General features: G+C 35.3%; 1 protein-coding gene across 1 annotated transcript in view; it reads right to left on the reverse strand.

Moving 5' to 3' along the window:
- Positions 1-13,674, reverse strand: part of rdgB (retinal degeneration B) — a 597,535-nt gene that overhangs the window by 336,815 nt on the left and 247,046 nt on the right. The window contains exon 9 of the mRNA XM_090373500.1: positions 3,807-4,008. Within this exon, the coding sequence (XP_090229626.1) occupies positions 3,807-4,008 (202 nt within the window). The remainder of the gene's footprint in view (positions 1-3,806; positions 4,009-13,674) is intronic.

The raw sequence follows: 13,674 nt of genomic DNA on the forward strand, positions 1-13,674 counted from the left end.
AGCTGATGAAACTCTACTAACTTTTTGTAATCATCTAGAAATGTTGCACAGAGATATGCAGGAAAGGTTCGAAGATCTCCTTAATTTGAAAATTCCAGATTGGGTTATAAATCCTTTTTTAAATAATGACGATGGTGAACATTTTGTAGAAGAAGAAGAATTGATTGAGTTACAAAATGAAATTGAACTGAAGCCAAAATTTCAAAATTCATATCAGGAATTTTTGTTACAAAAGAAAATTCCTGACCATTATCCTGCATTATGGCGAATTGTAAAAAAATTACTTATTTCTTTTCCAACATCATATCTAGTCGAAACTGGTTTCAGTGCTGTATCTCAACTGCTGACAAAACAAAGAAATTGCCTGGATGTTGTTAAACGTGAGATTTACGACTTCTACTTACAGATATTAAACCTAATATTGATAAGCTAATAAATCTCATCCATCGCATTAAATATTAAAATATAATTAACTATTTCCATTAATATCATGACTTATTTATGTAATTAACTTTAATTTTTATAACTTAATTTAAGTGACTATAACTGACTATTTATGTAGTTGTAATTTTTTACAAAGAAGGAATAAAGTGCAGTAAATAGTTTTCTTTATAATTCACACACATGCAGGCAGGGCTGCATTTACGTTTTTGGAGGCAAACAGACAAATATTCATTTCAGTTATTTAGCTTCACTTTATATTGGTGGGCTGAAAAAAAAAAAAAACCTGGCGAGGGCTTTTTTTTAGGGGGTGGTGATCCAAAAAAGTTTGAGAAGCACTGGGATACTATTATGTGGTTACAAAGGAACTGGATGCAAAAAATAATTTTGATAGCATATACTTGGATTTCAGGAAAGCTTTTGACACTGTTGCACATGGAAGGCTACTGTACAAATTGGAGCAGAATGGTATTAAGGACAAGCTGCTACAATGGATAAAAGTGGTTGAGTGGGAGAAGACAGAGAATGGTAATCAATGGATGCTCCTCTTTGTGGACTAATATTATTAGTGGAGTTCCCCAGGGTTCGGTGTTGGGCCCATTGTTGTTTTGTATATTTATCAATGATATTGATGAAGGTATATCAGGCTTAGCGTTGAAGTTCGCAGATGATATGAAGGTTGGCAGGGTTGTTAATGACAGTAATGGCAGTATGCTACTGTAACAGGATCTAGAAAATTTGGGCAGATGGGCTGAGAAGTGGCAACTGAAGTTTAACATTGACAAATGCAAAGTACTGCATATGGGTAGAAGTAACCCCAGAGGAACGTACCAACTGGGTGGTACTAAATATAGGGTTGTAGAAAATGAAAAAGACATGGGAGTAATTGTGCAGTCAGATATGAAGTTTTCTGAGTAATGCAGACAGGCTGCCAGAACAGGTCATGGAGGTTTTGTCAATGATATACAGGAATTTTGCTAGCAGGGAAAAGGAGGTGATTATCCCTTTGTATAAGGCAATGGTCAGGCCACGCCTTGAGTACTGCGTACAAGTCTGGAGGCCTCATTTTAGGAAGGATGTAGATTTGCTTGAGCGTGTACCAAGAAGGGCCACAAGATTGGTGAGTGGAACAAAGGGTTCCTCTTACCAAGAGAGGCTTAAGTTCTGCAAATTGCAGCGGCGGGAAACTAGGCACCTGAGAGGTGATCTGATTGATGTGTATAAGGCCTTGAATGAGTTGAGCACGCTGAATTCTGATGGGATTCTTCTGCTTGCTCAGATTACGAACCTAAGGGGACATAAATTTCAAATCGAGGAAAGACAGCTGTAGAATAGATGGGTGAAAATTTGCCTTTAGCCAGCGGGTGGTTAATTAATGGAACAAACTTCCATCTGTTGTTGTGGAAGTTGATAGCTTAAATAAATTTAAGGAGGAACAGGACAAACTTTTAAAGGGAATGGTTGTGTGAATTTTTTTTTTTTTGGCATCAGCCAAAAAAAAAAAAATTTCACATGCCTCAATTACTATTACTATGAGCTCTATTGGCAAAAAATTGTACAGTCAAATGAAGCCAACTTTAAACTGTATAGTTATGTTAACTGACAATTATAGAAAATTGTAAACCTCTATATTATAAGAGACACACAATCAAACCAGGCTTATATGTGCATGGGTTGGTATTTTGAGTTTTGGTGTACTGGAGTCATATTTTGGAGGGAACAGTAACAAGTCAAATTAAGCTCGAAATGGTTTTTCATAATTGTTCTACTTGGTTTAAAAGGTACATCATGAGAACTCTAATGAATTCTAATATCAAGATGTTGGTACTCCACCTCATTTTTTCACCTGCTCGTATCAATTATGTGAATAATGTGCTCAATGGTACAACGATCAGTAGATGCAAGTCTGTCAAAATGCCACTGCAGTAATCTGACCTTACACAAATGGAATTTTTATGGGATATATTAAGGATTCAGTTTACACCAGAAATATCAACATCACTTGAATAATTTGTGCTTTTTATAAAATTATAAAATTGATAATGATAAGCATCTTTGCCAAAGTTTGTGCAAGGATCCACTGAGAGTTCAACAATACACCAGCATTGAAGAAAAATAGTTTGAACAATTGAAATAAGACATTAGGTAAATGAAAGAAAAAATTACTATCAATTAATTAGTGTCAAGCAACCATCGGGCAGTTCTAAACATACAATAACACCAAACATTTCAGTAGGTGTTATAAAATTTATTCTAACATTTCATATGAAATTTTATGGGATATATTAAGGATTCAGTTTACACCAGAAATATCAACATCACTTGAATAATTTGTGCTTTTTATAAAATTATAAAATTGATAATGATAAGCATCTTTGCCAAAGTTTGTGCAAGGATCCACTGAGAGTTCAACAATACACCAGCATTGAAGAAAAATAGTTTGAACAATTGAAATAAGACATTAGGTAAATGAAAGAAAAAATTACTATCAATTAATTAGTGTCAAGCAACCATCGGGCAGTTCTAAACATACAATAACACCAAACATTTCAGTAGGTGTTATAAAATTTATTCTAACATTTCATATGAAATTAACAATGCTGGAATGCTGGAATGATAACAATGCTGGAATGATATATCCTTTAATACTTTGTCATTTGATTTGTATACTTTTATACAACTAAAGAAGTATTTATTTACTTTTATTAAGGTGCATTTATGTTAAAATCTCTAGATTTTAACAAAAAAAAATTTATATATATATTTTTTGGAATGATAAAATATAATTGCATTGTATCAGGATTTAATACAATAGCATAGCCAAGAAAAGAACAGAAACTGCATTCTCATATCATTTTGCACTCTTGTAATGCAAAATGATATGCAATGAATCCCAGCCAAATTAACATGCAGTAGCTTCCAACCAGCTGTCAACAGTCTTAAGTATTTGTCTCTGGGTCAGAGGCTCCACTCCATAACCATGTGCTTTGAAAGGTTGTTGGTGAGGCAAAGAAACAGGGTAATTCCTGTGGTTAGGTATTCATACAAGTAGTATGAATTGTTCAAGTCTTCTATTAAGTAAAAGAATAAGATATACTAGTAATAACAAAAGCCAGCATATCTGTAAGATGGGTCCATATACGCTTGTAATTTTATGACCTTGAAATTTAACATAACACAAGCACATGTCGTGGAAAACACAATAACAATAAAATTATTTATTGGAGAGAAATCCTATCTGTTAACATAAAATGAATAGTTTCAAACATGAACACTGTGTGTTCATGTTTGAAACCCCTCCCTTAAACATGCACTTGCATTTACATTTTTTCCCTCTTTTTCGATATATACAACTTTATACTTGCCTGCCCATTAAATCCATTACCCTCTTCTGAATTTACAAAATCATGGTAAGTTTGATTAGCAGAAGCAATTATTCTAGAGACACTTTCTTGATACTCTGGAGAAGATACTGCAAACAGGGATAGGGCTCCAAGCGGAAGTGAGTCATAATTATGATATCCATCCACTGCTGAAGGCGAAGCTTGAAAACTATAAGGACTCAAGCTAAATAAAATTGAATATATTTATTAGAAAATATATAATGAACAAATTAAATCTACTAGTTAACACTTAGTTATTAGTTAATCTGCTGCTAATCTATATATCTCCCAACAAACTAGCATAGCTGCTGATGCTATCGGCATCAGCAAATATTCTTGCACTCCTATTTAGCTTGGAAAATAGGAGTGCAAGGATGTGGACTCCTAAAATAGAAGGAGTCCACATTCTTGTAAACCCACTCCCATTCCTGCTTGTTAACAGCAGTGACTGTTTTTACAGTCGCTGCTGTTAACAAGCACAGACCATTTTGAGAAAAATTCTACCCCACGAGTCTCTTATAGTCTATCCAGGGCTAAGATGATTAACATAGCTCTCATGTACTCCTTCCTATTACGTCTTAACAGAATTGCAGACACCTTCAAATTTAATCTTAACTCAGCATATTCTCAACATTGTCCTGTACTTCTTAAGTAAATCCTCAGATCTCCTACTCTTAATATCATTAACACCAAAGTACTTTACAAAATTAGTAATGTTTAAGTGAAGTTTTTTGAAATATTTTAATTAAAAACTTGCACCTGGTAGACATAACCTGGTTCTATTCTACCTATCCTTTTTACAATATATATTTCCCATTTCCCTAACAATTCAATCAACAGTTCTCTCCCAATCCAAAGCACTCCCACTACTTTTGGCTTTGCTGCTCTTGTTTGATTTTGGTCGAAATTTAATTTAAAAATACTACAGGAACTGTGAGATAAGAGCATAGTAATGCTACACCATTTCGGTTGTGCATACTATGCTATTACTTTTCTAAATCATGCTACTGACACTTTTTAAATGCTTGGTTAAATACATAAATAATCCAACCTACATAATTAGGACCTTCAAACTGTTTATTTACTACAATTTACTAATTACAAAATACAATGTTTGCACTGAAATTACCAATTAGAACCACTGTTATTGGAAGGTTAAGTTGTTAATTTGTGAAATCCTTCACTAAATTCAAAACTAAATAATGAACATGATTGGAAAAATCTAAACTATTTATTAATCACACAATACACACAATTTAATATGGTAATAAATTAAAAAAAAAACCTGTTTTCAAGAGCATGAACCTGCAGAAATGCTATGTTGCTTCTCAGTCATAAGTAAAACCTAAAGAATATGACTCACAACATGCACCACAAAAGTGGTGCTTTTTGTGTGGTATCTTTTAATGCCACATAAGTAAAGAACAGAAGGAGAGCACACTGACTCATGAGAAAAGAAATGACTGACTGCAATACCAACCATGCAACAACCACAACCCTAAGACTCTCTTGGAAGTAGCATGCTCATAACAAAAATTTAATTAACAGGAATATTTTTAAAAATATTAATTTAGAACTTACATAAAGTCAGGGATTACCTGTGTCACTTAAAAATCTGATAAGTCTTTAAGTCCCTTTATGTTTCTTTCAGCAGTCTATATTTCGTAGCAATTTCCTCACACCCCAGTTGTTTTCAATTTCATAGTTGCATGGACCCAGCTAGAGATACCAAGGATTTTTGACCACTAGTGACCTTATAAAACTTGTTCCTACTGGAATACCAGAAAATCAAACTCTTGATTATATATTCCTCACCAACAAACCTTCAATGTACACAATTAATTAATGTTAGTGGACCTCTATATTCCTCAGATCTCCAAAGGAACCTCTGTTTCCTATGGTTATCCTCAGCCTCATGTACTTCAGCATTATACAAAAGCAAAATGGGAAGGAGAGCTATGTAATTTCTATTCCTCCTTTACTTAGTTAGATTACTATTTCAAATCTTCCAATTCTAATGTTTGTTCATATTTTGTCAAAGTGAAATTATTCTTGTATAACTGAAATCTTTTATTCCCAATTCCACCCTAATATCTCATTCTATCTAAACTTTGGGTTTCTCCAAAAAATGTGGGGTCAAGATAAGAACATAGCATATTACGTTTCACTTGCATCCAAATCTCCAGCTTCATTTTCTACCTGCACTGAAGTGCAATAGTTGTAGAAAAAAAAATAGTGGTCAATCCTAACTGGATTTTCAACAACAGAGCAGGAAACAAATTCAACCATACTTCCACTTCTGTTACAACCTTGTAGTTCTGTTGCACTCTCAGCTATAGATAAAGCTAGCTTATTGGCATCCTACTTTCCCTCCAACTCTTGCATTGATGAACTAGGTAAATTCCTCCTTCCAAATCAAAAACATTTCATCTAATTTTTTCCATAGTCTTAAGACACAAGGACATTAGAATTCTAAGCAATCAAGATGATGCAAATAAGTCTCCTGGTCCTAATGGCACTTCTCCACTTGCTCTCAAAACCTGTGCTTTAGAGCTTGATCCTGTTTTGTGTTGTCATTTTATACTCTTATTTTTTTATTGATGTTTTTCCTCCTTCATGAAAATTTTCTTATACACAGTCAGTTCCTAAAAAAGTGTGAGAAATCTCTGCCTTCTAATTTCGGCCCCACTGTACTTACCTCTACTCTTTATAAAAAAAAAAAAAAAAAAAGGTTAATTCATCAACCACCAACTGCTATGCTATCTCAAAACCTTTCAACTGATCAAAAAAATGATTATTGATGTGGATTATTTCATGGAAAAGCTGGGTGAAACTCAAGCAGTTGCCTTTGCTTTCTGCAACTGGGTAGCCAGTGTTTTCCTTGACTACTTACACAAAAAGGGTAATTGCCGATAGCTTCGTCTTCTAGCCTTTTAAACTCTGGCAGGCCTAAAGGCGTAGTTCTTTTTGTACTCTCTTCCTCTTCTTTTTAATTACCATAGCCCAATGACTATTAGTCCTGTCCATACTTTGCTGATGGATAGGATTAATAGCATTCTACTTTGAGGAATGCCTTGCACTGCACAAACAGCTTCAACCTCTTGAATTGCTACTGCTAATTCCATTAAATGGCACTTCTTCAATAATGTGAACAAAACTGAGTCAACTTCAAAAACTCAAGGGGTATCTGTGTTATTTCTCAGAAAAAAGAATCAATCAATCTCTCTCTCTCTCGCTCTCTCTCTTCTGATCTTTGAAAATGTCCAGATTTCTAGACATGCTCATAAAGGATTCTTCTGCTCCTATTCTTATCTTTGATGACACTTTGATTTCTTGACATTATCACATATTTCTATTAGGGATTACCCTTCCAACTTCAAATTTCTCTTAACATAAGCACATCACAAATACTGCTTCCTCTGTATCTTACTGCACATTAATGACCTTCTTCTATTGACTGGAAACTATTAAAAGTTCTGCCAATGACAGCATGTTTTATTCTACCTTACAATTTGATAAATCTTGCCTGCACAAACATCCTGAATATCTTAAATGTCCACCACCAATTCCTTAAGTGCATCTTCCAGTAACTCTCCAATGTGGTGAAGAAAACTTAATTTCAATACTCCTAAAACTTAGACCAGTCTGATTTCCAGCCAAAAAGTGTTCCCTGCTCTTATGCTCATCTTTAATGACACTCAAGATTTCTAGACAACATTACATATCTCAATTAGGGACTATCCTGATTTTTATCTTTCTTGGCATGAGCTCATCACAAATACTGCTTCCTCTGCATAAAAAAAATAAAGGGGAAGATTTTCTTTTTCTTTGCCCTTGGCATTATTTTTTTTCTGAACTACTCATTCTGTACAAATCTTAAATCCACTCTATGTTGGAATATTGCTCCCACATCTGATCCCTCAAAGCGTACACCTGTATGTGATGAGGGGGACCTCAAAGTTATGCTGCTGGCTCAACAGATTAGCACCACTGGTATCCAATGCCTACACCTGCCCTTCAATGCCTTTAATAACAGCATATGACAAAGCCAAGACCATGTGAAGAAGATGGAGACAAATTAACTGACAGACAAGAGGAAGCAGTCCAACCACATCCCTAGTAGGGAAGCTAGACTGAGGATGCTTCTGCCAAGAACTCTACCTAAGTCTCTCATTTAGGCAATAGGTTCTAGATTGCCATTGCTAGAATTTGGAGTGTTTGCCATGCACTGCAACCCAGGACTTGTCAGATAGGGTCAAATTCTGCCAGTTGGTGTATTAAGGGAGGACCAATTTCAGGCCCAATCAGGTTCAACTGGTTGTAAAGTTTGCTTGGTAAGGTCAACTGTATTCCAATAGGTGTCCTGCCCTTTCCGGGGACAGGATCAAGACCTGTTGGATGTATGGTTATAATAACTAAGTAATTCTGGCATTCCACTTGCATATGCACTACTTGCTGATTCACAAGTGGATGTCCCCTCATAGGGTTCCATGGTGAGTGGAGAGCCTTAAATATACCAAATTTTATTACTCTGCTCTAATGAATAATTTAAATTTGTCCTCTTTCTCTGGGGCATTTATCATATCCTTAATTGACAATGAGTTTAAAGAAAATGTAATAAACAAAAAGTACCAAACAGAAGCTGCACAACTTCCAGTACTACATTTATTTATTATACATTCTACAGGAAAAAAGTAAATTGGTAAAATGTCAACCTTCTTCATTCAGAAGGTCTTGAAAGGATGGTAGGATCCCTGAAGTCAGTAAAATGACTCAGATTGGGTGACCTTCTAGTAGAAACTTCCTTGGCACAACAACTGAAATTGCTCCTCCAAGAAACGTCACTTGGCAGCATGGCAATTAAAGTAATACTCACAGGACTTAATACGTCACATGGTGTAGCAGCTGAATGTCATCTCCTTGAAACATCTGAAGGCAGATATGCACTGAATTAAAAGACCAAGAGTGACAGCTGTTGGGAGGACATCCATGTGCAAGGAGGGAAAATTAGTTCCAACTAGGGTTCTAATCCTTACATTTAACATGCCTAAACTGCCTGCTTATATCAAAGCAGGGTATTTGAACTATCCTATAAAGCTCAAACATCCCTAATCCACTGCTATGTTTTAGATGCCAAAAATACGGTCACTCGCAGATGGCATGTTTTGACTCTCCTGCTTATGCCCACTATGGCAGAAAGGAACGTAACACACTAAGGAATGCTTTGCTCCAAAACTGCATGCTTACTTGTAGCAGTGAACATCCTGCCTACTTGACCATTGGTAAGCCAATGGTGGTAAGACGAGAAACAAATCCAGAAAAATCAAGACAGAGCTGTTGTTGTTGTTGTTATTTGGTTTTTAGGAGCATTAGCAACTAAGGCCATATTGCTCCGGTGCGGTGGTCATTCCCTGATCTTTCTGCATCCTCCGTATTTGGTGGTGATCAAGACAGAGCAAAATATCTCATATGCAGAGGCAAAGAAACCAATAACACTAGTAAATAATAAGAAATTTTACTCTCATGTAGTTTTGCTCAAGTCTTCTATGTTAACACAAACTGATATTTCAGTTCCTTCAGGGATTCCTTCATATGCTGCTACTTGTTGACACAAGCACATGAAGGAAAAACAGTCACAAACCTATCACAATACCAATCAAAGCATCTAAAGACCCCCCCCACCCCATCCCAACTAAGATTCTGCCTTTTATTAGTGGGCCATAGGGTGCAGTTATGGAAAAGGAATAAAAGGAAAGTGCAGATGATTCTATTTTGGACCTGTATCCTGAGGAAGATATAGAAATAAAGTGTCCACCATATCACTTAAAACATCAGAAAGCCACAGTGTCTTGTTGACTATTTCAACAAGATGCAGTGCGGCTTCCAAAGAAACTAGTCTGCTTTGGAAATCACTAAATCCAAGCAGCAATGACTAAATTCTTATAATGGAATTGTTGCCAATTCTAAGAAGTATGAAAGATGTCAAAACACTCCTGCATAAACAATAACCTATCTGTTTCTGCTGCAGGAAAGATATTTAAAGGCAGAGGATGACCCTATCATGTGGCATTTGACTAACATCTGGAAGGATGGCCCAGTCCATCCCACTCTCCACTCCTATTTCTTGCTGACTTCAATGCACATAATACCCTGTGGGGCAGCCCAGAACTTAATGAATGAGGTCATAGTATTAAACATATGTTTGACAATAATAAACTTACCTTATTAAATGCGGGAATCAAGACTTATTTCCACATGCCTACCCGTAGATTCTCTGCCATCCACATCTCCATCTCTACTTTCTATGATTTCCTGGAAGGTGGAATAGTGGTCACTTATCTGTAATATCCCCCATTGTGGATGGACAACACCCTACCATCTATCTAGAATCCCATAGTGGAAGTTTAATCAAGCAGATTGAAGTACATTTTCACAACTTAGTGAATCTGATCCTGCTGAAAGCCTTTTTCACTTCTTAACCTATTCAAAAGAGGAGTCAAGTTAATTAATTGTCCATATCTTAAAAGTTTCTTCACTATCCCTCTCACAGCCCGATAGCAGAGAAACTTTTTCCAGTGGGAGAAAATTCCTCCACTGGAAACTAGTCCATATGTGCTGCAACCAGTCAGCATCCATTCCAACTCCCAAACCCAACTTTTCTTCTTCCTCATTTATCTCTTATACTTGTGTCCCCTGGAAGAACCTTCCTTCTCATATACTTCCTGAAAATTACTGTGTTAAAAATTCAAGTCTAATGTCAATCTTCTGTCTTTTCAACTTTTAATTCATACAGTGTCTGAACAGTGCTTTCTTAGACTGGTATCAGTCAATCCCAGAGAGAGACTTCTAGCTATAGCTAAAAGAGATCATTACCAAAGTAATCAACTACTTTTAGTTATTTTACATCTATACTAGTTCAGATCAATGCAAGCTAAAGTAATCTGAAACAACCATAATAGAGTGGACTAAAAATTCAGCAGATTGATTTCCTCTAGTTTTTCTCCTCCTCATTCCACTAACTTCTTCCCTTCTGTAAGATCTAAAATCCATAACTTGAGCAATAGTGCATGTAACAGTTTTAGCATCCTACAGCAGTAGCAGAGCCATATCATATAGTGCAGTCCAATGTGATCCAAATTCTCTAATCCTTGCAGAAAGACTATCTAAGTAATACTAAGCATAAATATATTTATTTCATATCCATTGAATTACAGAATTATTTTAAATTTTCTAATTTGTGATCAAGAAGTAGTGCTAGAAAATGCAATTAGTGGAAAGATTAATTAGTCTTTACCTTCAATCAAACCAGACAATCACACAGTTATCTTTGTCTTAGCATATTGTATTTCTAATCATACTATTAGCAGCTAATCATGAGACTGAAAACGAAAATGTATGTATTTTATATGATTGTGGTGATTTTGCTTCTTCCCTTCTGTAAGACCTAAAATCCATAACTGGAGCAATAGTGTATGTAACAGTTTTAGCATCCTATAGCAGTAGCAGAGCCATATCATATAGTGCAGCCCAATGTGATCCAAATTCTCTAATCCTTGCAGAAAGACTATCTAAGTAATACTAAGCATAAATATATTTATTTCATATCCATTTAATTACAGAATTATTTAAAATTTTCTAATTTGTGATCAAGAAGTAGTGCTAGAAAATGCAATTAGTTGAAAGATTAATTAGTCTTTACCTTCAATCAAACCAGACAATCACACAGTAATCTTTGTCTTAGCATATTGTATTTCTAATCATAGTATTAGCAGCTAATCATGAGACTGAAAACAAAAATGTATGTATTTTATATGATTGTGGCGATTTTGCATAGGGGACTTTGTGTACAAGCAAGGAATTTGAGTGTAGCAATGTACTTTCGTATACCGTATATTTTCTAGTAACACAGATATAAAAATAATTTGCTTAAAACCATTGATCATATATTCAAAAACGATCCACATTAATTATTCATTCACCTTTTCTGATTATAAAACAAAAAACATTGTTGGGTAACAATTAATGGTTAGTTCACTTCTCTGATTTTTAAAGGACATGGGATGGGGGGTCATATCTGCTATCACAACATGTATAATAATTTCAGCTTTTCTTTATAAAACCATCACTAAACATATATGAAACTATATAATATGTCACTAAATATATATTAAAAATGTATGCAAAGTACCCACTTTAGTGCTTGCTAGCAAAGTTTTTGAATCTAGCCAAATATCTGTTTTGTGAATTTTAGCGTAAATAAGAAATTTGCCAAATTCATTCTCACTGAAATAATTCACTGGCACACTGACAAAATTTACCTATCAATTAATCATTTTGATGTATAATTTCATTGAATTTGATATTGTGTTTAGTGAGCAATGTATAGAAATTATAGACAAGAACAGTCTTCTTGGAATACCTTCCAAACCATCCAAATATTTCTTTAAAAAAAAAAAAAAAGACTGTGATACCAAGGAGTAAAATTTTATTTTTTGGAGACAAAAAAGTCAAGGTGCAGCTTCCTTTAAAAAAATAAAAAATAGCAGCAAGATTTTCTGCTATTTCATACTTAAAGCATTTGAATGAATTAAACAACTCATATTGTGGCTACCTTCACAATGAAATACCAGGTATTGCACTACTTTGAATAAACAATGCTTCTCTAATAGAGAGACTACTATTATTTCTCAGTGGGCACCAACACCACCACCACCCAGACTTGTTTGGGAGCTTGTTGGCTCACACATCGGTGGGTGTCTCCTGTGGGCTGGGAGGCTTTGAATTTTGGCTGTATAGTTGAGGAGAAGCATTTTCCTTCTAAGGTGAAGTGGAGGATCGTGTGCCTCTACATACAGGCGATGTTCTAAACGTGCCCAGAGCAGTATGAAGGGCACTGTGTTGGATGATATTAAGTCTGTTCAGTGCACTTTTCTTGGCTGAGTCATAGACAACAGCACCATAATCAAAATGAGACCTGATAAGAGCCCGATACAACTGTAAAAGGGTATATCTATCAGCATGCCATGTCACTGGAGAAGGGAACTGAGTATATTGAGTTTCTTTAAACAAACAATTCGGAGGTATGTGATATGTGAACAAAAGTTGAGTTTGGTGTCCAACATTAAACCTAGGAAATGAAAGTTACTGGTGAGAGAGATCAGATGGTTTTTTTTAACTGGAGTTCCGGTTCTGGGTGTAGCTTGCGTTTTTTGCAGAAATGGACTGCAATTGTTTTTTGTTCAGATAAACGATAACCATTCTGCTGTGCCCATGTCTCCAACTTATTTATGGAAACTTGCAGCTGTCTTTCAATGGTATGAATATTTTGTGAACAGCAAGATATAGTAAGATTATCGGCATTCATATTTCATGTATAGTTTTATAGTATTGGGAATGTTCTGTGTTATATTGTTCAGTCTAAGTGAGAATAGGGTAGAACTAAGTATTGATCCTTGTGGGACACCTTCTTGAATGTAGGAACGAGAAAGTACAGAATGATAGCAGACCTGAAAGGTCTTCTGCTGAAGAAAATTTCTGATGAATTCTGGTAACTGCGCTCACAATCCTACAGAAAAAAGTCCTCTCAATATGCCATACCTCTAGGTAGGGTCGAAAGCCTTTTCGATATCAAGACTTACCATAACAAGATGTTCATTTTTGACAAGCATTACGGATGTTAGTCTCAGCTTTCACCATTAGATCTAAAGTGAATCTGTTCAGTCGGAATCCAAACTGATTGCTATTCATAAGTTTTTTTAGTTTCCAGAAACCAGGTGTCGTATATGTATCATTCTTTAAAGAGTTTTACTTAGGCAGCTAGTGAGGGAGATAGGTCGGTAATTTTGAGGCA

Source organism: Mastigoproctus giganteus, chromosome 5 (assembly GCF_048544385.1).
Source record: "Mastigoproctus giganteus isolate SK-2022 chromosome 5, ASM4854438v1, whole genome shotgun sequence".
Classification (NCBI taxonomy): domain Eukaryota; kingdom Metazoa; phylum Arthropoda; class Arachnida; order Uropygi; family Thelyphonidae; genus Mastigoproctus; species Mastigoproctus giganteus.